Source organism: Pogona vitticeps, chromosome 2 (genome assembly GCF_051106095.1).
Source record: "Pogona vitticeps strain Pit_001003342236 chromosome 2, PviZW2.1, whole genome shotgun sequence".
Classification (NCBI taxonomy): Eukaryota; Metazoa; Chordata; class Lepidosauria; order Squamata; family Agamidae; genus Pogona; species Pogona vitticeps.
Window position 1 is genome coordinate 130,608,771 of NC_135784.1, and position 24,350 is coordinate 130,633,120.

Sequence of the window (24,350 nt, forward strand, 5' to 3'; positions counted from 1 at the left end):
CATTTTGGAGGATGCCCAGCAGAGTTCAACACCACTACCCTGAATTCTTTGCACCATCAGACTTTGGCTCTGATGACCTGCTTAAAAGAGCTCTACCTCATGGGTAGTCATGGTAGAATAGGCAAAAAAATTCTGACTGCCTTTTATTCAATATATCAATCAAGTGACCAAGACCAAATATTCTTATCTGGTCTCTAGCTAACCATTTAGACTTACATTGGCCCAGGGGGGAAGTCATAAGAGAGTGTTGGTGGGGCAGGGAGGGTTTATAAATGTCAGCATACACTGTGATACATGTCAACGGCCCCACTCCTCTATTGGTATCATCATCCCTATGGTCCTCAGAGGTACATACATAGATATATATTTATTGTTTGATGTTGTGCTCCACATATGCTAAAACTTGCATTTTCTGATGTACTGAATATGTATCCAGAGCTACCATCAGTCACTTCTATATCATAGTGGCCACATAAGTTAAATGACAACATTCAGTTCTCTCAAGATTCTGTAAAAACAATTCAAAACATAATTAGAATGATAATAAGATGATTAATCTGTCTTTAGGTTTAGGATTAATTTTTCAAATATTTTTTCTAAGCACATCACAGTGTTATTAAACCAATTTACTGTCCATCCTCCATCCTTAAATGGAATGGTGATATTAAAGAGCAGCCAATGTTCAGGAGGTCATTCAGCAATGACAACACCAGCAATAGAACTCAAAGAGGCCCATGTGCCATGCTCTAGCTTTCTTGAATAGTCCAGATTCTCTCCTTTAAGACTGTTGTGAAATTATTTATAGGGCATTTACACACATAGTCTGAAGGACATCAAATATTTCTAATTATATCCAGACATGTCAAATGACAATTATGTCTTTAGTCAACTTTGCCAAACAATGCTTTACAGGGAAAGGTTAGCCAAAAATGCCTTGAGGGAAGAATGGCTTGGGGTGGAGGGAGGACAGAGGCTGGTACTTCTCACTCAGGAGTATAAAAGACGGTCTAGGGCCAATCTGCCTTGTCCTTCTTAAGATAGTTAGTAGGTAAGTGGTGGGGGATTATGGGGGGCTGGATGGGAGCAGCGCCCTGAATTCCTCACATGCCAGTTCATTTGGAGTACCTTTGCCATTAATGCAAGGGGATTGACTTTGTCAGTGTAGATTTCAAACATGCCAGTTTGATTCCAGCCAGTAATTCATCACTAGAAGGCATTTTGAAAAGCATTAGCAACAAGAGATTCATCCTTTTTATTTTGCAGTACTGCCCAGCGTTGTGCCTGTACACTACCCATTTCAATTATCAAGAGGTAAGATTGATTTTGCCCAATTCTTGGAGATGGGGTAATTTTTAAAAAAGCCTTCTGTCAGATTTGATCTGTGGGGGCAGTTGTTGTATCCTATGTGTTTTTTGTGCTGCATGACATATTTAGCATTTATTGAATTCAGATTCTCTGTTGCATGGTGTCCACAGTGACTGATCTTGATGTCCTGTTGTGTCAAGCTCTCTAAGCATGTCCTCCTCCTATCTAAGCATCTGACAGGCATTCTAATTTTTAATTGCTGCCTGTGCAATTATTTGTACTCCAAAATACATACTGCAAAAATTCTCTATACTCACAATGGAAAAAGGTGGAACTGAGGATCTTGATAATTCTTTCATGAGTATTTCTGATGGAATCTCTTTAGAAATACATTTTGGACCAGTAATCATATGATTTTAAATATATATATATAGTCAAAATAGTGATGACTAAAATCTAACTTGCTTCTTATTTCATTTCCATTATTATTTAATGTTGTGGTAAGTAATTTAAACGAGGGCTGAAATCTTACCCGTTTTTCCCCCCAATTATTATATAATGTTAGCACCAACAGACCATAACAAATTGGACTAAAGTTTTTAAGCCAAGTCTGTGTGATGTTTTAGAGAGCTGTTTTATTCTCCCTGCATTCAGTTTCTGTAGGGCTCAATGCCATGGAAAGGGCTGAAGATGGCCTTGCCTGGAATCCTTTTTGTCAAACGAAAGGGTTAGGATTTCTTATGTAGCAGTAGACAGCTTCCTCTGATGAGTAAGGGGTAAGCAGAAAGGGACAGGGAGAAAGCTGGAAGCGTAGGAAACAAACAAAAATATAGGAAGAAAGAGGAGACTAATCTCGATTCTTTGTAAAACTAGTTCATACAATTTATGTCAACGTATGAACTCATTTTCTAAACATCTGAAAATTGAGGCAGAATCTTTGTTTTCAAAAAAGTTGGATTCACTCACATTTTCCTTTTGGTAGAGTAATGTAAAATACTAGTGGAAGAAGTCACCACTCATCTTGAAGACGATAACGATTGTCTTTGACACTTATTTATCATGAGCTTGGATGATCCTCATTGATTCCTTTTTAATCCACAAGAGTTTTGCACAGTGCAACTGAAATGCTTTTTAACTGGTGCTTGGCAGTGAGACATAACTACTTATCCAATAGAAGGGAAGGCAAAGACATTTACTAAGTAGAAAACAACTCATAGCTTATTAGTATCTTTTGGAAAAAGGGGAAGTTTCCAAATGTTGACTTATCATACAGTGGGCAAAAGAGAGAGGCTGGGTCTGTAAGAATGCTCATTAAACAACATTGAAGAAGGACTCAAGACTACTAACATAATTGGGATTTACTTCTGATGTATTATCTCTCTATTTATATATCAAATAGCAGTGGCAAATCGTCATTAATTAATCAGTTCTGGTTAAGTTTCTGGGAGATGTTTGAACACAACCAACACAATGAACACTTTGTTAATTAGTAGCAATTTGCTGCCATGTCTTAAGGCATTTCATTTAGGGAAGCATAAATTACCACTTGGATACTGATTAGCTATTTAAATAAGTAAATATCCTTAGGATCACACTTCAAGTAGATGCATATCAACAGGGCATGAAGAAGCTAATGAAAAAAATTACTAAGGAAGTCTGCTTCTGATTTAAGATGGATTTGAATTAAGTTAAACACTCTTGCCAGCTGGTGTCACAACAAATGTTGTGTTATATCCTCTCACCCTGCAACTGCTCTTGTATAGGATTCTAGCCAGCTGTGTCCTCTTCCAGGATACTAAAATCTATGAGTCAAGCCTGGGGCATGTTCAGGGATCTTTTTTGATACTTCCTCTTCACTCTTATTGGTCTTATTTGGTTCCAATTCTGTTGGCACTTAACAAACTGTAAGAGGTGGAAAGCAGGACCCACAACATGTCTCAGTACATTCTCATTCCTGTTGTTGTTGTTTAGTCGTTTAGTCGTGTCCAACTCTTCATGACCCCATGGACCAGAGCACTCCAGGTCCTCCTGCCTTCCACTGCCTCCCGGAGTTGGGTCAAATTCATGTTGGTAGCTTCGGTGACACTGTCCATCCATTTCGTCCTCTGTTGTTCCCTTATCCTCTTTCCTTCACACTTTCCTAAAATCAGGGTCTTTTCCAGGGAGTCTTCTCTTCTCATGAGATGGCCAAAGTATTGGAGCCTCAGCTTCAGGATCTGTCCTTCCCGAGAGCACTCAGGTTGATTTCCTTCAGAATGGATAGGTTTGTTCTCCTTGCAGTCCATGGGACTCTCAAGTGTCTCCTCCAGCACCACAATTCAAAAGCATCAATTCTTCGGTGGTCAGCCTTTTTTATGGTTCAGCTCTCACATCCATACATTGCTACTGGAAAAACCATAGCTTTGACGATGCATACTTTTGTTGGCAAGATGATGTCTCTGCTTTTTAAGATGCTGTCGAGGTTTGTCATCGCTTTCCTCCCAAGAAGCAGGCATCTTTTAATTTTGTGGCTGTTGTCCCAATCTTTAGTGATCATGGCATCCAAGAAAGTAAAATCTGTCACTGCCTCCATTTCTTCCCCTTCTGTTTGCCAGGAGGTGATGGGACCAGTGGTCAGGATCTTAGTTTTTTTGATGTTGAGCTTCAGACCATTTTTTGCACTCTCCTCTTTCATCTTCATTACAAGGTTCTTTAATTCCTCCTCACTTTCTACCATCAGAGTGGTATCATCTGCATATTGGTTGTTGTTGATATGTCTTCCCGGAATCTTAATTCTGGATTGGGATTCATCCAGTCCGGCCTTTCGCATGATGTATTCTGCATATAAGTTAAATATGCCAGGGGACAATATACAGCCTTGTCACACTCCTTTCCTAATTTTGAACCCATCCGTTGTTCCATATCCAGTTCTAACTGTTGCTTCCTGTCCCATGTATAGGTTTCTCAGGAGATAGATAAGGTGGTCAGGCACTCCCATTTCTTTAAGGACTTGCCATAGTTTGCTGTGGTCCACACAGTCAAAGGCTCTTGCGTAGTCAATGAAGCAGAAGTAGATGTTTTTCTGGAACTCTCTGGCGTTCTCCATAATCCAGCGCATGTAAGCAATTTGGTCTCTAGTTCCTTTGCCCCTTTGAAATCCAACTTGTACTTCTGGGAGTTCTCAGTACATATACTGCTGAGAGCTACCTTGGAGGATTTTGAGCATAACCTTGCTAGCATGTGAAATGAGTGCAATTGTACGGTAGTTGGAGCATCCTTTAGCACTGCCCTTCTTTGGGATTGGGATGTAGACTGATCGTTTCCAGTCCTCTGGCCACTGTTGAGTTTTCTAAACTTGCTGGCATATTGAATGCAGCACCTTAACTGTGTCATCTTTTAAGATTTTAAATAGTTCAATTGGAATGCCATCACCTCCACTGGCCTTGTTGTTAGCCATGCTTTCAAAGGCCCACTTGAATTCACTCTCCAGGATGTCTGGTTCAAGGTCAGCAACCACATTTTCTGGGTTGTCCAGGATATCCAAACCTTTCTGGTATAATTCTTCTGTGTATTCTTGCCATCTCTTCTTGATGTCTTCTGCTTCTGTGAGGTTCCTACCATTTTTTTTCTTTTATCATGTCCATCTTTGCACAAAATGTTCCTTTAATATCTCCAATTTTCCTGAACAGATCTCTGGTTTTTCCCTTTCTATTCTTTTCCTCTATTTCTTTGCACTGTTCATTTAAGAAGGCCCTCTTGTCTCCCCTTGCTATTCTTTGGAAGTCTGCATTCAATTTTCTGTAACTTTCCCTATTCCCCTTGCATTTTGTTTCCCGTCTCTCCTCAGCTATTTGTAAGGCCTCGTTGGACAGCCACTTTGCTTTCTTGCATTTCCTTTTCTTTGGGATGGTTTTTGTTGCTGCCTCCTGTACAATGTCATGAGCCTCTATCCAAAGTTCTTCAAGCACTCTGTCCACCAATCTAGTTTCTAATTCTCATTCCTAAATAATCATAGAACTGCAGAACTGGAGGGGACCTTATGAATCATTGAGTCCAGCTGTTGTCAAGGAGGCACAGTGGAGAATGAAACTCCCAATCTCTGGATTCAGTCTGAGACCTAAACAACTGAGCTACCCAGCGTGTATGATGTACTCTGTTCTCAGTAGGGCATTCCATGCTTTCACCACCTCAGTAGTGTCTTCTTCTTCTTTATTTCTAATGGATACACAATATTCTATAGCTATTGAATACAAACATTCCTTATTGGGAATCCCAAATACAAATTTCTGTATTTTGGTTAACCACAAGATTTCAACAAGAATGGCAATACTCATTGTTTCTCGGTAGTCCTGTTTTGCTTCCAGTTTTGTTGGCATAGAACATTGACATCTGCCATTAGAAGAGGTGATTTTATTCTGCCATACTGAATTATATGTAACATTTTCAAAATTATGCCCTGATCAGTTAGAGACAGGTTCCTTGTAAATGCTGGCTGCCCCATTCATTTTACTTGAGGGACCACTCTTGAATTTATTTACTTGTGTAAGAAGGTTTAACGTGTGCTCTGATTTTACTGACATACATATATATACTGTGGGGTGATTGAAATAACTTGCCAATAATATGCCAATAGAAGATTTAGGGTTACCAAAGAAAAGAATAATTTCAAACAAAGAAATGCTTAGAATACAATTTGAGATATTATGCATGGTGTCAGTATAAAGTTATGATCCTTGTGTGAATTCTTCTTCTTCTTCCTCCTACACCAGTGTTATCAGATAAACTGCAGCCATGTCATCAGATGCTGAGATGGCAGCCTTCGGGCCAGCTGCCCCTTATCTCCGAAAGTCAGAAAAGGAGAGGATTGAGGCTCAGAATAAGCCATTCGATGCCAAAAACTCAGTCTTTGTAGTGGATCCTAAGCAGTCCTTTGTGAAAGGCACTGTTCAAAGCAGGGAAACGGGGAAGGTCACAGTCAAAAAGGAAGGTGGAGATGTGAGTAGCTTACAAAGAAAAGTTAATACGTTTGATTCTCTTCTTTCTGCTGTTGGCTGAATGGTGTCTTGTTTTCTTACAGACTGTGACAGTTAAGGATGACCAAGTCTTTCCTATGAACCCTCCCAAATTTGATAAGATTGAAGACATGGCCATGATGACCCATCTCCATGAACCTGCTGTCCTGTATAACCTCAAAGAGCGTTATGCAGCCTGGATGATCTATGTGAGAAGAGTTTGAGATTTACCATTGACTATCATAATGCAGAATAATTCTTTCACAAGGAAGCCAATATAGAATTAATCCTTTCTTTACAGACCTATTCAGGACTCTTCTGTGTCACCGTCAACCCCTACAAGTGGCTGCCAGTGTACAACCCAGAAGTTGTTAATGCCTACAGGGGCAAAAAGCGTCAAGAGGCCCCTCCCCACATCTTCTCCATCTCTGACAACGCGTATCAGTTCATGCTAACTGGTGAGCAGCACAACCCATATCAAAGCCATTATACAGTGGCAGGTTCAATATCCTTTCCAAAAAGTTTCATGCATAACCAATTGCCTTAGAGGACACTGAGAGCTCAAAGAAAAGGAAAATCAATTCAGTTGTCCCATAAAACATACTAACTCCTAATTGCACTTGACCATATTTAAGAATGTTCTTTATTGCTTAATTGACCCTTTTAGCCTATTTGCATTCAGATCAGTTTAGAGTTTGGTACAGCATACAGCAGCATCTTGCAGGGAAGGAAGAGGTTTAAAATCCAAAAGAATTGTGGAGAGGAGAAGTGAGAATCAGATTTCTGATATGTGAGCTAGATGTAAGTGTGCTGGAACACATGACTTGTAATAAACCAGTGAGTGTGGAGTTTTCATAGATGTAGAATAATCTGAGCAAGTGTTCAACCAGTGGCCCACATCCTCACTGGCAAATTAAGAAAGTGTCCTAGGCACCTGATGTGGCTTGCTGAGTCTTATGATCCGGTGTGCAACAGGATATGCCGATGCTAATGCCTTAACTTTCAGCAATTCACCAAGGAGATTGATGCCAATTCCATCACTCTAGTATAAAACCTCAAAAGGATTTTGGCCAGTATTTCCTAACGGAAGGAGAAATAGAAATGGGCCATCCAGATGATAAATAACTACCTTTTAACATTTTCAGGTTTTCCCAGGTGCCTTTTAAATGGAATATGCTTCATTTCAATATTAGTTACATTCTTGTTTCTTTGCTTTCCTAGATCGTGAGAATCAGTCCATCCTGATCACGTAAGTATGTTTTGGTCAATTTCCAGTCAGAGCAACCTTTGCTGTGAAGTGCAATGGATGACTGACGAATTTTTCTCATCTGTTTCTGCTGAAAGTGGAGAATCTGGTGCCGGAAAGACTGTGAACACGAAACGTGTCATTCAGTATTTTGCAACAATTGCTGCAGCTTCCGATAAGAAGAAAGAAGAACCACAGCAAACTGGCAAACTAAAGGTGAGTTGTTTGTTTGGAGGAAGACCACACTTTTCTTTGGGCTAATTACTGTTGGTTTAAAATTGGTAACTCTTTGATACACTATATAACTGCAGGGCACCCTTGAGGATCAAATCATCAGTGCCAACCCCTTGCTGGAGGCCTTTGGGAATGCCAAGACTGTGAGGAATGACAACTCTTCACGTTTTGTGAGTTTCATGTGTTTGAGAGAGCATCCATTCGTGAATGCCTTTGTACTCCGTGGCACCTTTCCTGGTACTCTAACAATGACGAAAAGCAACTGTGTCCAGTTAGGCCGGCTAACCTCTGCCCCTTTCTTTATTCACTGACTTCATAAAGGCAATTCTCCTTAACCAGGGGGACAGGTCCTGTCCCTTGGCTACCATTGCAAGAGCATAGATCAAGTTCACAGGACTTCTCACCTCTGCTTGCTGTGCCATCTGCCGTCAGAAAACCTGAGATTTGCTTGGATCCCTTCATGCCTCCACTGTCCTTTGTCATGGAAGCGACAATGTCCTCAGCCCAGCTCCTCACATAAAGTTCACATCCCATGAAAATCTAGAAGGAGATCCCATCTCCCACAACTGCCAATGATCTGTTACCCTTGGGATCATCTGTACACACAAAAATCTATATATCCGGAACAATATTTATTTTAGAAATATATTGTATGCTGAAGAGCAACTTCAGTAATCATCTCCATCAGCTGCCAAGATTTATTCCTCTTAAGATCATCACCCTCTCCCCCCGTATAATCTTCTAACTACATGAAGATCACATTTCACTCTCACACCCGGATATTTTGTTTGTCATTCTTCACAAAATGAATGAATGCCATCTGTGGAGGGGCCTCTTTTGGAAGCAGCTCAGTAAAGTATATTATCACATGAAAATCACATATCATGCTGAAGGCCAACTCTTACAAAAATATTATGGCGAAGCAAAGCAAAAGCAAAGTGTACTGCTTATATACCACCCCATAGTGCTTAAAGCACTCTTTGGGTAGTTTACAAGTTAATTATGCAGGCTATATATTCCCCCCCTGTACCATCTGGGTACTCATTTTATCAACCTTGGAAGGATAGAAGGCTGAGTCAACCTTAAGCTGGCTACCTGGGATTGAACCCCAGGTCCTGAGCACAGTTTTGGCTGCAGTACAGCAGTTTAACCACTGGTAAGATTTTTCTCCCAGAGCCAAAGTTTTCATTGCAGCTAACTCACTACCAAAGTCCTACTGACAGTTCCAACCAGAGTAGACTGACCCATGGGATCTGTGGGATTTACTTAACAGTTGAATCACCATCCAACAATTGATTCAGTGTGTGTGCTATTTGGGAGTACCATTATGATTTAGCCAATAAGGCAGAATATCAAAGCATTCTATGGCATAACCTTAAAGCAAATCATATCATGACAGTTATAGAGCTGATATCAGCAAAGACAGACAGCTGATAAACACAATCACTCTACTGTTGAAAAGCCCCCAGTGCTCAATAGGGGAGAGTTTGAAGCAGAGTGACTAGTCAGCAGAAACCACAGAGATGTCACATGCTACCTATGCAGCCCTATCTCTTTGACATACTTTCCTGCCATTCCCAGTTGGTTCCTGACTGGGAACGGCTGTTTATTGGTTTGCTATTTTTCTATCTTTTTTTCTCATCTTCTCTCATTCCCAGTAGACAGCTGTAATTGCTGTCCCAGTCCAGAAAAAGTGGGATACAAACCTCAATACTGTGCATATAGATCTCCTAAAAATCAGTTGACAGAAACTAGGTTATTAGGCAAGATTTGTAAGGCTAGGCTGAGGATTATTTAGTTCTCATTATGTTGGTGAAATCTGCTTCATGTTAATCTCAGCCAACCTGACCAATGGCAAAGGTTTCTGGGAACACAGTGTTTGGAAGACAACAGGTTCCCCACCTCTGCCATAAAGGAGAAAGGCCTGTTTAATTTTAGCCAGATGATTATTCCCAAAGGATTTTCAGTGAGCACATCTGCTTCACTCTGACTAGGAACCATAAATGAAAAGACATGTACCAGAAATGTTAGAAGATATATGTAGAAAGAGGGACATGATGCATATGCGTGAATATTTACATTCTTTAATCAAGATAGGAAAGCTAGAGAATCTCTCTGTCTCTCTCTCTACCAGTCCTAGTTTACAAGGGAGATAGGAAATGTCCTTAAGAAGAGGGATTGGCTAGTGAATTGTAGTTGGCTGGTATGGAAGAGCAGGGGAAGGACCAGCTTGCTGATCTTAGCAGTTCGAGAGGGTTCCTATACATCTACAGGCTGGCACACAGTATCTGAGCATTTGCTAAAGCAGTGGGAATTTTCCTTCCCAAGGCACACATTCCTTTACAGGGATCCTCCTGTGAGCTGTATGTTAGAGATGGGTGTCCTCACAGTTCTCTCCACTTGCTAAAATGAGTCCCTTCTTCCTCACGCCAAGTTCTCTAAATAATTCTCTTATGGCTGCTGTTATTGTGGGACGGTGCAGCAGATTTACAGTAAAAATCCATTTTGTAGTAATTATGCATCCTTTCTCCCTACAGGGTAAATTCATCAGAATCCATTTTGGTGCTACTGGCAAACTTGCTTCAGCTGACATTGAGACATGTAAGAGATTTTACTCGTCCATCCAATTGTCTTCCCTCCCTCCCTTCCATCCATCCTTCCTTCCTTTCTTCCTAGGCTGATTACATTGCACTTCTTTCCTAGATCTGCTAGAAAAGTCCAGAGTCACTTTCCAGCTAAAAGCTGAAAGAAGCTACCACATCTTTTATCAGATCATGTCTAACAAGAAGCCAGAACTGATTGGTAAGAAGCATCTCTTTCGGAGGGGGCAGTAGGTGCTAAGATTCTAATGGCAAAGGATGAGACTGAAACCATGGTTCTGCTTCCTATTCAGAGATGCTCCTGATCACCACCAACCCCTATGACTATCACTTTGTGAGTCAGGGTGAGATCAGTGTTGCCAGCATTAATGATCAGGAAGAGCTGATGGCAACTGATGTAAGTAAACTGTAGAACTGACCACAAAGAACATTAATTTGACAAAAGCTGCATGTGGAAGTGGTTCACTTCTGCATATATAGTAGTTATTTTACAGATCAAATTTTGGATAAAACATTCAGAAAAATTGACTATTGATTCAATTGACAGGAAGCCATTGAAATTCTGGGCTTTACTCCTGAAGAAAGAACAGCCATTTACAAGCTGACAGGGGCTGTCATGCATTATGGGAACATGAAGTTCAAGCAGAAACAGCGTGAGGAGCAGGCTGAGCCAGACGGCACAGAAGGTATTCAGAAGATTTGCTGTAGAATTCTTACACATCAGAAATGTTTCATCTCACAGAAGAGTGTGTTTAAACTCCAAAACAAATAGGACACTAAGTTGAAAGGTGGCTTTCATACTGTTTTGTGAGATGTAAAGTCCTACCTCTTAGAAACAACCCAGTCAGGTGGACAACTCTTGACAGATCTAGGAGCCAAATTTTATCCCAGTATCCACCATTAAAATGAGTTTTAAAACAATTTAAATGGGTGGGGCAGGGCTTGAAACTGGAAATGCCTGGCTGGCTACTTTCATTTACATCATTTTTGGAGAGGTCGGCTTGGGGACCCATGGGATACTCCTGATTTTCCCAGAAGGGAAAGGGAAAGGGAAGGGAAGTCTGTAGGAGTAGACAAACAATTTTTTCTTTTCCCTCATCTTTTGAATGAAACATGGGTGTGGGAAAAGCAACTGTAGCACCATCTGGGGACCCCTCAAAAGGCCTTAGAGCCTACACATGGCTTGAAGGCTGTACTTTGCCTATCTCTGGATTATAGCCTGCCATAGTCACTTCTCTACATGCAAAAGAACCACCAAGAGCTTTTGACAGAAGAAATCTATTGCTCAAGAGAAGGTATTCTTCTTGTGCTGGGTCAAAGACTCTCCATATGGAACTTACATTCTCTTCCATTCACAGAATGGCTGCTTATATTTTTTGTGTGCAAAGTGGTATTATATCCAAAATTGTTCTTTCACTATCACAAAGGCTTTTACTCCCTTTTGCATAAACAGAAGCACAAGAACAGTTACAGGATCTATTAACACTGGGAACTTCTTAGATACAGAATTTTTAATACGTTAGTGGAAATCCATTGTTGGATAGGCTTATGAATTGGCATCAGGCACATTATCCTGTTTCTTGGATGTTGTCTCATCCACATTTGGGTAAGCTCTGTTATATGTTTTAGACAAATCCTAGGTATGAGGCTCATTTTTCCCCTGATTCAACATCCAACCTGACATTGATCTTAATCAGTATATCACAAGAGTCATTTTTTCCCTCCTACATCTGTGCTCAGTTGCTGACAAGGCTGCCTACCTCATGAACCTCAATTCAGCAGATCTCCTGAAAGCTCTGTGCTTTCCTCGTGTCAAAGTCGGCAATGAGTATGTCACCAAAGGTCAAACTGTCCAACAGGTAATGTTATATTAGCACATGGTTTGATTTAACCATTTGTGACTCACTACCCTGAGGAGTGAAAAGTCACTGATTATTTAATGAGTCAATGACTGCAGTAACAATTTTCTGAAACTTTTTCATCTCCTGGGTATGGTAAATACTGCCATTATCTTGTCTCTCTAGGTGTACAATAATGTGGGTGCTCTTGCAAAAGCGGTTTATGAAAAGATGTTCTTGTGGATGGTGGTTCGTATTAACCAACAGCTGGATACCAAGCAATCCAGACAATACTTCATTGGTGTCCTGGACATCGCTGGCTTTGAAATTTTCGATGTAAGGATGCATGCAGGACAACAGACATTTTACTATATTAAAACTGTATCATTTCTGAAGCTCCACAGTGTGGGAAAATCCTGCCCAAGGCTGTTAGTTGTTAGCTGCATTCCTGTAACAGTGAGGTGCAAGCACTCCTGGCAGAGAAGCGGCAGCTGCCAGCGGGCAGGGTGACTCCCTCATTCTGCCTTTTCCCTTAGAGTTAATCATAAGTTCAAAGCCTTTCTCTGGCCAACCCTAAGTGATGATTAGGTAACTAGTATCTTATCTAAATTCTTTCAACATTCTGTGTAAGCTTGCTAGTTAATAAAAAGAGTTCTCAGGGCATTGCCTTGAGGCTCCACTGGTGGACATCTGCATGTTGACTTCTTTGCAACTTCTCTCTAAAGCTAATTGCCTTCTTATTGCCCATGATCCCCTACACCACAGGGTCGCTTAATTTTCATTTAAAAGCTAAAAACTATGCTAGGTTTCATCTTCTGAAAACACAGAACATTTGAACATGGCTTAACATGTGCAATAGTTTGGAATCATACTTAAAGGAAAGGATCCTCTATATTGGTGTCTTAAAAGCATGGTAGCATAGGTTCCAATGTGTGACGAGAGAAAACACACAAGAGTTCCTCAGTATGAACAGCACCTAATTAAAAATGTGATTGAAGGCATTGTGGAGCTTTTCATTTTCCTCTGATTAATAGTTTTTTTATTAATCAGTTTTTCTTTTCCAAGAAAAGAACAAGGAAGAAGCAGTAGGAAATGCAAATAAAAGTCAACACTATCTGGACCACTGAAAACATTCCATGAACTAGGCAGGGTGATTGGAGAATAAAGACCTAACTCTGGAGCATCCACTCTGGAATTTAGGACAACATATGGAGGATCCTGCTGAATCATAAATGTGAAAAGACCTACAAGATTTCATTAACAGTCTAGTGATCTGCTTACAGATATACTATAAAAAACAGAGAAGCTGCTGTTAAAGCTGTTTTCAGATGATGAGGTACTAAAACATTCTTGGGTGTATAAGTGTGAGCATTAATAAAAATCTGTCTCTTCTTCCTGTAGTACAACAGCTTAGAGCAGCTCTGTATTAACTTCACCAACGAAAAACTGCAACAGTTCTTCAATCACCACATGTTTGTGCTGGAACAAGAGGAGTACAAGAAAGAAGGAATTGAATGGGAGTTCATTGACTTTGGAATGGACTTGGCTGCCTGCATTGAACTGATTGAGAAGGTATTTTTTTGCATACATGTGCTCAGTATGCTCTGAACTTTTTTATGTTGCTGAGCTATCCATGGAAAAAGAGCATATTGCTGTTACATATGCATCATCACTAGTTATGCACAGTACTCCCATAAGTGCCCCACTCTGCTTATAGGACAACTGCCAACACAGAACTTGGTGACAGGAAACTCCAATGAATGCACTATTACAGAGAGCAGCATAGGGTGGATGAAGAAATTGTTTTCTAGAAGAAATGCCATGTCATTTTAATCGAAATGTACACATATCTTTTATATGACATGAGGCACACCATACATTTTTCCATGCAGCAATTGCACAGTTGTATTTCATCTCTTGAAAGTGGAGTAATTATTTGGCCAGACCAGAGAAAGAAAGACAAAGAGAGAGAGAAAAGAGGAACAACAGACAGAAGAAAAAGGCAAAGGAGACAAAGGGAAATGGACAGCATGTTACATTTTATTGTAGTTGCAGTGCCCAGAATATTGCTTGCTTAGGCAATTTTCTAAGGGTCGTGACATATTTTTACTTTTGCCTTTATTTAATGTTTAGGTCCATCATCGCTCTTGCACCTTTAGTTTTTATCTGGCTATAACGTCACACTGTTTTTATTACATTCTCTACCCAGAGTAGTATTTCAGCACTAATAGGAGTGGTATACAAAATAAATAAATAAATAAATAAATAAATAAATAAATAAATAAATAAATAAATAAATAAATAAATAAATAAATAAATAAATAAATAAATAAAGAAGGAAGGAAGGAAGGAAGGAAGGAAGGAAGGAAGGAAGGAAGGAAGGAAGGAAGGAAGGAAGGAAGGAAGGAAGGATTGAGGTGGCTGGGTGCCCCTGAACCATTGGAGTGAATTTCCCTCCTTTGAGGATCCTGACATATATATCTGTTAATCCAGGTGTGGTGTCAACTGGAAGCTGCATTCCAGTTTTCCATGGGAAAAATATGTATATATAATTGTATACCACTCCTTTTCAGCTTCTCAATTGACAGAAGACTGTTCATTGACCAACGGGCATGCTTTTCCATAGCTGAGTATTTCTAAACAGCTAATTTCTAAGCAGTCTTATTTTTTTCTATTGTTCTTTCCAGCCCATGGGCATTTTCTCCATCCTGGAAGAAGAGTGCATGTTCCCCAAGGCAACAGACACTTCTTTCAAGAACAAGCTCTATGATCAACATATTGGCAAATCTCCTAATTTCCAGAAGCCCAAACCTGTCAAAGGCAAGGCTGAGGCTCACTTCGCTCTGGTGCATTATGCTGGCACTGTGGACTATAACATCACTGGCTGGCTGGAGAAGAACAAGGACCCCCTGAATGATACAGTGGTGGGGCTTTACCAGAAGTCTTCTATGAAGACTTTGGCCGTACTGTTTGCCGATCGCCCTGCGGATGCTGGTAATCACTGTAAAATCAACACTTGGAGTGTTTCTCATGAAATTAAGCAGATCAATTATTTAGTAAATTGAAATCTCATTAAACTTTTCCAATTTCAGAGGGCGGCGGCAAGAAAGCTGCAAAGAAGAAGGGTTCCTCCTTCCAGACTGTCTCTGCTCTTTTCAGGGTAACAAACAAACAAATATTTTTTCCTCTTTGAAGATTGAAACATACCTCATGAAACACACACCAGTTCCCCTCATTTTTCAGTATTTACATGCAAGGCTATTTTGAATAATCTTGAAACACTGATTCAGATTGAATTCATGGATCATGTTTCTTTTTTGATCACTCATTTAAAATGAAAACATGTCCATACCTGTCAGCAAAATCTGAGTAAGAATTCACACAAGCCCCTGAAGTACTCTTGGATGGTGGTGGGGAGCATCAAAACTGAAGTACTGAATAGCCACAGAAATGTGAATCCTTACGTGTCACACATGGCCTCACTTAAAGGACACATTGTTATCATGGATGTCCCCGTTGTCATGGAAATAAGATGCTAATAAACCTGACCAGTAATTTATTTATTCACTGAAAGTGCAAAAGACTATACTGTACACCCCAAACTTCTAATAAAGCATTAGCTGCACCTATTAGGAACTATAATAACTTCAGTGGAATCTAAATGCTATGTCTCTTATGTTTGATCGAGCTATCCTCCCCACCAACCTATTTGTGTACGCTTCACCTTCGCATGCACAGATTCCTGCTTTGGTTTGTTGCACTGATGTATTTGATGTCTTGTTCTACAGGAGAACCTAAACAAATTGATGACCAATCTGAGAAGCACTCACCCGCATTTTGTGCGCTGCATCATTCCCAATGAAACCAAAACACCAGGTAGGACCTTGAGTTGTAAAGACAGATAGAGGTGTGGTATTGTTTGCCTCTCCAGATTGCAGCCTTTGATGCTAATTCCTGTTTTGCCTTGTTTGAAAGGTGCAATGGATCACGAGCTTGTGCTGCACCAGCTGAGGTGTAATGGAGTGTTGGAAGGCATCCGTATTTGCAGAAAAGGATTCCCCAGCAGAATCATTTATGGTGATTTCAAACAGAGGTCAGCTTGGCCCTTCTATAATGCTTTGAGCTATACATGGCATATGTTATTTTTTAAAAGCTTTAATTGCAGAAACAGCTAACAGAATTTAACTAGATCTTATACCCACTCACAGGGAGAAAGCACTACCAAAATTGGTGGATTTGGTTCTGGGTAAATATGTACAGGATTGTACTGTTAGTCTTGATGAGAATCGCAGAAAAGATTTCCCTAATGAATCAAGCATTCATGGTTTTTCGATATGTTCTCAATCATTCCCAATGTGTTTTCAGAAATAAACCATTATTTTAAAGCAGTTTATTTTTGTGTACTAATAATCCCTTCACACTGTTTTGAAGGTGAATAATGTTCACAAACTGCTCCTTGTAAAGCAGGTGATTCAGTGACAAGATATCTGTATCTTTTATTTCCTCTGCAGGTACAAGGTTTTAAATGCCAGTGCCATCCCAGAGGGACAGTTCATTGACAGCAAGAAAGCTAGTGAGAAGCTTCTTGCATCCATTGATATTGACCACACCCAGTATAAATTTGGACATACTAAGGTATAACATATGTCCAAAGCAAGCAAGCAACTTGTAAACTTGTGTGGAGATTGAGTGTGACATTCAACAACATTTCTTTTCTGCAGGTGTTTTTCAAAGCTGGTCTTTTGGGTCTTCTAGAAGAGATGAGAGATGACAAGTTGGCTCAGCTGATAACACGTACACAGGCTATGTGTCGTGGGTTCTTAGCAAGAGTAGAATACCAGAAAATGTTGGAAAGAAGGTATGACCCTCCCAAGCTTACTAATGAAATGAATATAACTAAAATACCAATTAAAATGTCATCACAAACAGACTATTTTTTTGTCCAGAAGCAGTCAGAGCTTCAGATGTGTGCAGAAACTTTTCCTCAACTTCAGCTTCTATCCATTGGGTTGGCATTCATGAAATGGGCAGGTTTCCCAATGCAACACTTTCGGAACTGAAGAATTTGTCTACTGCACACCATTGCCAAGGGATGCCCGAGTGTACTCAAAATGCTTTCCCACTTTTGGGGGAGGTTCCTTCTATGTCCTTGAAGAAAAGCAGTGTCAGAGGACATGTTGTTTTGAGTCTTCATTTACTGCTTGTGTGGAAAAGCAGTTATTTCTGCCTCCTGCTACTCTGAGCTTTGATTCATGGAGAATCTGCTCGTCCTTCATTTGTGGCTTGGATTCATAATGGTATATTTAACTATCAAAAACAGACTTCCTTATCTGTCTAAACTGTGTTACCTTAAGTGTTTGAATTTTTAAAACTGGGTTTCTGGAAACCATATAGTTTTCAAATCCCATTTTGTTTCTTTGTACTCTCTCTTGCACAGAATTTAAAATGAAGAGGGAGGATTTTTGCATTTTCTGACAGAACAGTAATCTTAAATTCTGCATTCTTTAGTATGGCTTTTGACATGGATAAATTACCATTATACAGCCTTCATTTTACTTATCTTCTGGCCTAGATGCCTTTGTGGACTCGAGATAGATTTCACATGCTACATTTTATTTTGTCCTGTTTACTAGGACAAAATGTTAATTTTTTAGATACAATTCTATTAGGATTCTATTAGGAAGAATCCCAGATACGACTATATAGCCATTGCCAGAGCTTTAATATTTTATTTTTATGACCACAATGGAGTCTCTTTTTGCATTGCCTAATGCAAGGATTTCCCTAAAAGTGCCAATAAAAATTATATTTAACATATCACAGAGATTCCCACATTTGATAACAATTTTAGAATTCCATTATTTTCATCTATTCTTTCTTTTGCTGCTCGTTGAGGTTTTCTTTTATAAACTTGAATTTTGCATACCATGTTTTGTAGTCAGAGCAATTCTTGGAATTATATTTGCAAATGTTATTTTGGTATCATATATTTTTTGTGTATCTGACAGTTTGCAAAGTCTTTTGGCCATAAATAATAAATGTTTCATTCGACTGGACTATTCTGCTACATAGCATTCAATATATATCTTATTCTTCTTGACAGAGAAGCCATCTTTAGTATTCAATACAACATCCGTTCCTTCATGAATGTCAAGCATTGGCCATGGATGAAGTTGTACTTTAAGATAAAGCCTTTGTTGAAGAGCGCCGAGGCAGAGAAAGAGATGGCCAATATGAAAGAAGAGTTTGCAAAAACAAAGGAGGAACTTGCAAAGTCAGAGGCCAAGCGGAAACAGCTGGAAGAAAAACTGGTGTCTCTGATGCAAGAGAAGAATGATCTGCAGCTCCAAGTCCAGTCTGTAAGCACACTTTGTGACACTGAACATCCTCGTTCTGTTGACTTTATGCCCTTACTTTCAATATAGGAAAAGTTCATGGATAATATTTGAGGTTCTAATAAATACATATAATATAATAAATACTCAAATATATTTGTCACACATTCCTAGCAGTGTGTTTAATTAATCAAGAATCTTGAATATTAAATTCTGAGTGTGACAAAGAGTAGCTAGGATCAATTCAAAAGCTTCCCAAGCTGGTTTCCCAAAACATCAGAGAATGTGTAGGAGGTTGTCATTCACTCAGTCAGTATACAGCCTATTTGCTCTTATTAAAGAGTTTGCTGATAAAAGTACATTACTAAATATAACTGAAGAATAAATATTTTATATAAATTTCGGTTTGGAATCTGAAGATTATCTGTGCAAAAATCCACTCAGGAAATGGATTTTGGAAAGGCAGTGAGACATTAAAAGGCAAAAAAAAAATGTAATAGTCATTAGCCGCTCAGAGTGGTCACATAGACCAGATGGGCGGGATACAAATCAAATACAGTAAATAAATAAATATTATTTTCAGAGACACTATTAAAACTGTTCTTCATTGTTAGAGATAAGAAAGAGACTAATAGAAGGGGGAAAACAGCCTGATTTTTTTCCCCCCAGGAATCTGATGCTGTGTCAGATGCTGAGGAGAGATGCGACCAGCTGATCAAAACCAAGATCCAGCTGGAAGCTAAAATTAAGGAGCTGACTGAACGGGCAGAAGATGAAGAGGAAATGAACGCTGAGCTGACAGCCAAAAAGAGGAAACTGGAGGATGAGTGCTCAGAACTGAAGAAAGACATTGATGACCTTGAGTTGACCCTGGCCAAGGTTGAAAAGGAGAAGCATGCCACAGAAAACAAGGTACGTACACCCAGTTTGAGAGAAACTTGCTAAATGGTAAAAGGCATTTGCACAGGATAATACAGTACAATGTGGGCTCTACTTATTCCCTTCTAAAAGGTCAAAAACCTCACAGAAGAGATGGCCGTCTTGGATGAGAACATTGCCAAACTGACCAAGGAAAAGAAAGCCCTCCAAGAGGCCCATCAGCAGACCTTGGACGACTTGCAGGCAGAGGAAGACAAAGTGAATACTCTGACCAAAGCAAAGACCAAGCTGGAGCAGCAAGTGGATGATGTGAGTGAAACAACACAGAGAAGTACAGTTCTGAGGTAAAGTATTAGAGCAGCAAAATATTTATCATCTCTTTCTCTTCAGCTTGAAGGGTCTTTGGAACAAGAGAAGAAGATCAGGATGGATCTAGAAAGAGCCAAGAGGAAGCTGGAAGGAGATTTGAAACTGTCCCAGGAATCCCTAATGGATCTAGAAAATGATAAGCAGCAGCTGGATGAGAAGCTTAAGAAGTAAGTAACATGTTCTGTGGAAGAGCCCTTAGGAAGCTACCCTGCTACACATCCCTCTTAGCAGTTCACCTGGAAAATAACACTTGATATCTTCTTGCATAAAGGAAAGATTTTGAAATCAGTCAGCTCCAAAGTAAAATTGAAGATGAGCAGGCCTTGGGTGCCCAGCTTCAGAAGAAGATCAAAGAGTTGCAGGCAAGTCAAGCTCCCTTGTGAGTCAATGAATCCGTTCATCTCGGAAAACATTTTGACTCTAAATGGCTACTTTTCTCCTTTTAGGCTCGTATAGAGGAACTGGAGGAAGAGATTGAGGCGGAGCGCGCATCTCGGGCCAAAGCAGAGAAGCAGCGGGCTGACCTCTCCAGGGAACTGGAGGAAATCAGTGAGCGTCTGGAGGAAGCTGGTGGGGCAACAGCAGCTCAGATTGAGATGAACAAGAAGCGTGAGGCTGAATTCCAGAAAATGCGCCGCGACCTTGAAGAGGCCACTCTGCAGCATGAAGCCACTGCCTCTGCCCTCCGCAAGAAGCACGCAGACAGTGTAGCTGAACTTGGGGAACAAATCGATAACCTTCAGCGAGTGAAACAGAAGCTGGAGAAAGAGAAGAGTGAGCTGAAGATGGAGATTGATGACCTTGCTAGCAACATGGAAACTGTCTCCAAAGCAAAGGTATGTTGCTGCCATTTAAAAATTGGAAACAAAGATGCCTGAGAGACATTTATACAATGTTATATCGGATTAGATTCTGTCCATTGTGATTGTTGAAATGATTCAACATGGTGAAATATTTCAATTTCAGGACTGTGGTTTGAGCTTTTAATGGAAAATACCTCTGCAAAAAAGACATTTTAGATGGATGTTGTCTTGTTGCCCATTAGACTCTGTGGTCGGTGCCTCCACCTAGGCAACATTAGGGCAACTTTCTTTTTAAACAGGAAACTACATGGACCTTTAGGGTATGCTGTTCTCTAGTTAAGTAAAATAGTGGTGTTTCTTTCTGGGGAATTATTGGAGAATTCTGAGAGGTGGAGCCCATAAAATCCAAACGGCACATCTCATTCCTTACCCTCACATGAGATGGAGGACATTGTTCTATTTGCAATGATGAAGTGAGGTTCACCAGTTTGTCCAATCATCTTCTATATGTGGAACAAATCAACTCACATTATTCTTTCATTCCTGTATATATTTAGGCCAATCTTGAAAAAATGTGCCGCACCCTGGAAGACCAGCTTAGTGAGTTTAAAACAAAGGATGAAGAGCATCAGCGTACGATTAATGACCTGAATGCTCAAAGAGGTCGCCTACAGACTGAAGCAGGTAAATGGGTCAAGTAACTAATAGGAACTCTGAAAGTTCTGTGAGGATATTACTGATTCTGAAAAACACAGCAATCTTTTCTCCTACTTTATATGCCTTCTTTATGATATTAATCATGACTTAATTGAATATTTAGTTGGCTGCATAGCTTAATAGTTAAGGTATCTGGCTGTGGCCCAGAAGATGGGAATTTGATTTCCCACTGTGCTTCCTGGGATAAGAGTCAAAATGTGTCATCATGGGCAAGCTGCACAATCCCATCATCATCCCATTTGTTTCAGGTGAATACTCACGACAGGTAGATGAGAAAGACAGTTTGATCTCCCAGCTCTCCAGAGGAAAGCAAGCTTTTACTCAACAAGTTGAAGAACTGAAGAGACAACTTGAGGAAGAGATAAAGGTGTGGACTTTGAATCAAGACTATCTTTTATGGTCTTTCATAATAGCAGAAGCATGTGTGAGGGACCTTTACCAGTTCCTTAAAACAAGTCTCTCTCATACAAGATTACCCTTAGTGGAATGCTTAAGAATATGTAGACCAAATTCCATTTTCTAAAGCCTACTCTGAAAATGGTGCAATCTGTAAAACCATATTAATTCTATAGGCCAAGAATGCCCTGGCCCATGCCTTGCAATCTTCTCGCCATGACTGTGACCTCCTTCGAGAACAATATGAGGAAGAGCAGGAAGCCAAGGCTGAGCTGCAACGTGCCATGTCCAAGGCCAACAGTGAAGTGGCCCAGTGGAGAACCAAGTATGAGACAGATGCCATTCAAAGGACTGAAGAACTGGAAGAGGCCAAGTAAGGAACAAGGAGTGGGCAAATGATTTGCAAATAGCTGTGTGGATAAGATTAGAAAATATATTCATTTACAGGAACAGCTACATACTTGCTGGAAGAATGGGAATGGCTATTTTTGAATCTGGGTTTAGTTGAGCAGAAGACCATTATGCTTCTTTCTACTGAGATTTCTGAGTATTGAACACACCATTCATCCGCAAAGTTAGCCAAGTGATTGGATCATGTGTCAGAAGGACCCACAAGCAGATGTCTTCCATTGCTACAGAAAAAGCACAAGGACCTCTAGTGTTAATCCCAATTAGAATAAACATACTGAAATTAATGGGACTTGTATCAGTAGTGACAAACACATCCTACTCTTTTCAGTAGTTCTAGTCTAGTTCAGTGGATCTGATTTTAGCCCGAAATCCAGAGTAAATAAGTAAATTAAGATGTTCAAACTGCTTGGGTGGCTACGTCATTCAGCCTTATGCTACTGCTGGCCATGCCATTTATCATGGTCAAGGTTCAAGAATTTGTTGTAATTGAATACAGGACACTTAAATATATAAAACAAAGAGTGCTGTGCTTATACTTTTTCAGGAAAAAGCTTGCCCAGCGTCTCCAGGAAGCTGAAGAACATGTTGAAGCTGTGAATTCCAAATGTGCTTCTCTTGAGAAGACAAAACAGAGGTTGCAGAATGAAGTGGAGGACCTGATGATTGATGTGGAAAGGTCCAATGCAGCCTGCGCAGCTCTAGACAAGAAGCAGAAGAACTTTGATAAGGTCTTGTTGATCATAAGTAAACAGCAGCACATTGCACAAAGGGTTCATATCTAAGGGTGTGCTCAATGACAAAACAGATTGCAATCTGAACTGTATGTGGGGCAGTCTGGTGCAATCTATTTCATGCCCATCGCATGACACAGGGAAATGCACTCCGGTCAGTTCCATATACAGTACATGCCCAACATGGATTTTTGGTCCAGCTGTGGGGCTTCTACATTTGGAGGCTGAGCAATTCCTCAGACAAGGCATCACTCCCATAAAAGTGACCCTTTCCTTTGTGAGCAGGCATGCACCTTCACTGACTGGATAAACAAAGCTCACAATCATCAGGCGGACCTTTTCCGTATAGTACGCGATCTATCCGGAGTTGGCCACAGTGATAGGCCTCCCTCTAGTATCTCCTGTGACCAATTTGTGGCATTTTTGAATCTAAAGTAGAGACCATCCACCGGGACCTTGATCCCTCTTTACAGACAGTAGATCGAGCTGAGATGTCCAGTGCATCGTCTTGCCCGGCGAGGTTAACTTGCTTTCAACCTGTGATTTCCAATGAGGTGGACAGGGTGCTTGTGCACTGTTGTGCCACCACCTCCTCTTTAGACCCTTGCCCAGCCTGGTTCCCCCTGCCCTCAAGCAGACACTCATCAGGCCCATTAGAAAGGATCCTAATTTGGCGGCAGACGAAATTGGGAATTACAGGCCCGTCACCAATGTTTCTTTCATGAGTAAAGTGGTTGAGAGGGTGGTGGCCGATCAGCTCCAGCCCCTCCTGGAGGAAACTGATGCCCTTGATCTGTTCCAATCAGGCTTCAGGCTGCAGCATGGTATGGAAACGGCATCAGTCACTCTGCAGAATGACCTCCCGAGGGAGGCCAACAGGGGCAATATATCCTTGTTGGTCCTCCTCGATATCTCAGTGGCCTTTGATACTGTCGACCACGGTATCCTCCTGGGGCAGCTCTCCGAGTTGGGAATTGGTGGTCTCGCTTTGGCGTGGCTTCGTTCTTTCTTGGAGGACCGTCCCCAGAGAGTTCAGCTTGGGGAGATGACTTCCACCCCATGGATCCTCAGTTGTGGGGTTCCACAGGGGTTGATCATCTCACCAATGCTATTTAATATCTATATGAGGCCGCTGGGTGAGGTCATCTGGAGTTGTGGAACACCCAGCTCTACCTCTCTTTTTTTCCTACTTCAGTGGATGGTGTTCTGTCCCTTGAATGCTGCTTGGGGTCCGTTCTGGGGTGGATGAGGGCAAATGGACTGAGGTTGAATCCAGAAAAGACCGAAATCTTGTGCGTGGGTGGCCTCGGTGTCTGTGGGTTGGGAAACTCCCTCTCCTTTGTGGGGGTGACTCTGCCCATGAAGATTGAGGTTCGCTGCTTGGGCATCTGCCTGGACCCGGATCTCACCATGGAAACCAAGGTGGCATTTGTGGTCAGGGCAGCCTATTTCCATCTTTGGAGGACTGCCCAGCTGCATCCCTATCTAGACGTGG

General features: G+C 40.7%; 1 protein-coding gene across 1 annotated transcript in view; it reads left to right on the forward strand.

The window, feature by feature from the left end:
- Positions 1–960: 960 nt before the first annotated feature.
- LOC110075078 (myosin-4) overlaps positions 961–24,350 on the forward strand; it is a 28,326-nt gene continuing 4,936 nt past the window's right edge. The window contains exons 1-31 of the mRNA XM_020785978.3: positions 961–1,048; positions 1,264–1,311; positions 6,054–6,279; positions 6,362–6,505; positions 6,598–6,754; positions 7,518–7,545; positions 7,641–7,758; positions 7,854–7,946; positions 10,314–10,377; positions 10,480–10,578; positions 10,670–10,773; positions 10,924–11,062; positions 12,117–12,235; positions 12,401–12,550; positions 13,616–13,786; positions 14,902–15,208; positions 15,307–15,374; positions 16,003–16,090; positions 16,190–16,307; positions 16,726–16,849; positions 16,936–17,072; positions 18,318–18,573; positions 19,219–19,461; positions 19,561–19,737; positions 19,819–19,964; positions 20,069–20,159; positions 20,244–20,633; positions 21,158–21,284; positions 21,566–21,684; positions 21,890–22,086; positions 22,669–22,852. Coding sequence (XP_020641637.3) covers positions 6,076–6,279; positions 6,362–6,505; positions 6,598–6,754; positions 7,518–7,545; positions 7,641–7,758; positions 7,854–7,946; positions 10,314–10,377; positions 10,480–10,578; positions 10,670–10,773; positions 10,924–11,062; positions 12,117–12,235; positions 12,401–12,550; positions 13,616–13,786; positions 14,902–15,208; positions 15,307–15,374; positions 16,003–16,090; positions 16,190–16,307; positions 16,726–16,849; positions 16,936–17,072; positions 18,318–18,573; positions 19,219–19,461; positions 19,561–19,737; positions 19,819–19,964; positions 20,069–20,159; positions 20,244–20,633; positions 21,158–21,284; positions 21,566–21,684; positions 21,890–22,086; positions 22,669–22,852 — 4,362 coding nt within the window. The 5' untranslated portion in view covers positions 961–1,048; positions 1,264–1,311; positions 6,054–6,075. The remainder of the gene's footprint in view (positions 1,049–1,263; positions 1,312–6,053; positions 6,280–6,361; positions 6,506–6,597; positions 6,755–7,517; positions 7,546–7,640; positions 7,759–7,853; positions 7,947–10,313; positions 10,378–10,479; positions 10,579–10,669; positions 10,774–10,923; positions 11,063–12,116; positions 12,236–12,400; positions 12,551–13,615; positions 13,787–14,901; positions 15,209–15,306; positions 15,375–16,002; positions 16,091–16,189; positions 16,308–16,725; positions 16,850–16,935; positions 17,073–18,317; positions 18,574–19,218; positions 19,462–19,560; positions 19,738–19,818; positions 19,965–20,068; positions 20,160–20,243; positions 20,634–21,157; positions 21,285–21,565; positions 21,685–21,889; positions 22,087–22,668; positions 22,853–24,350) is intronic.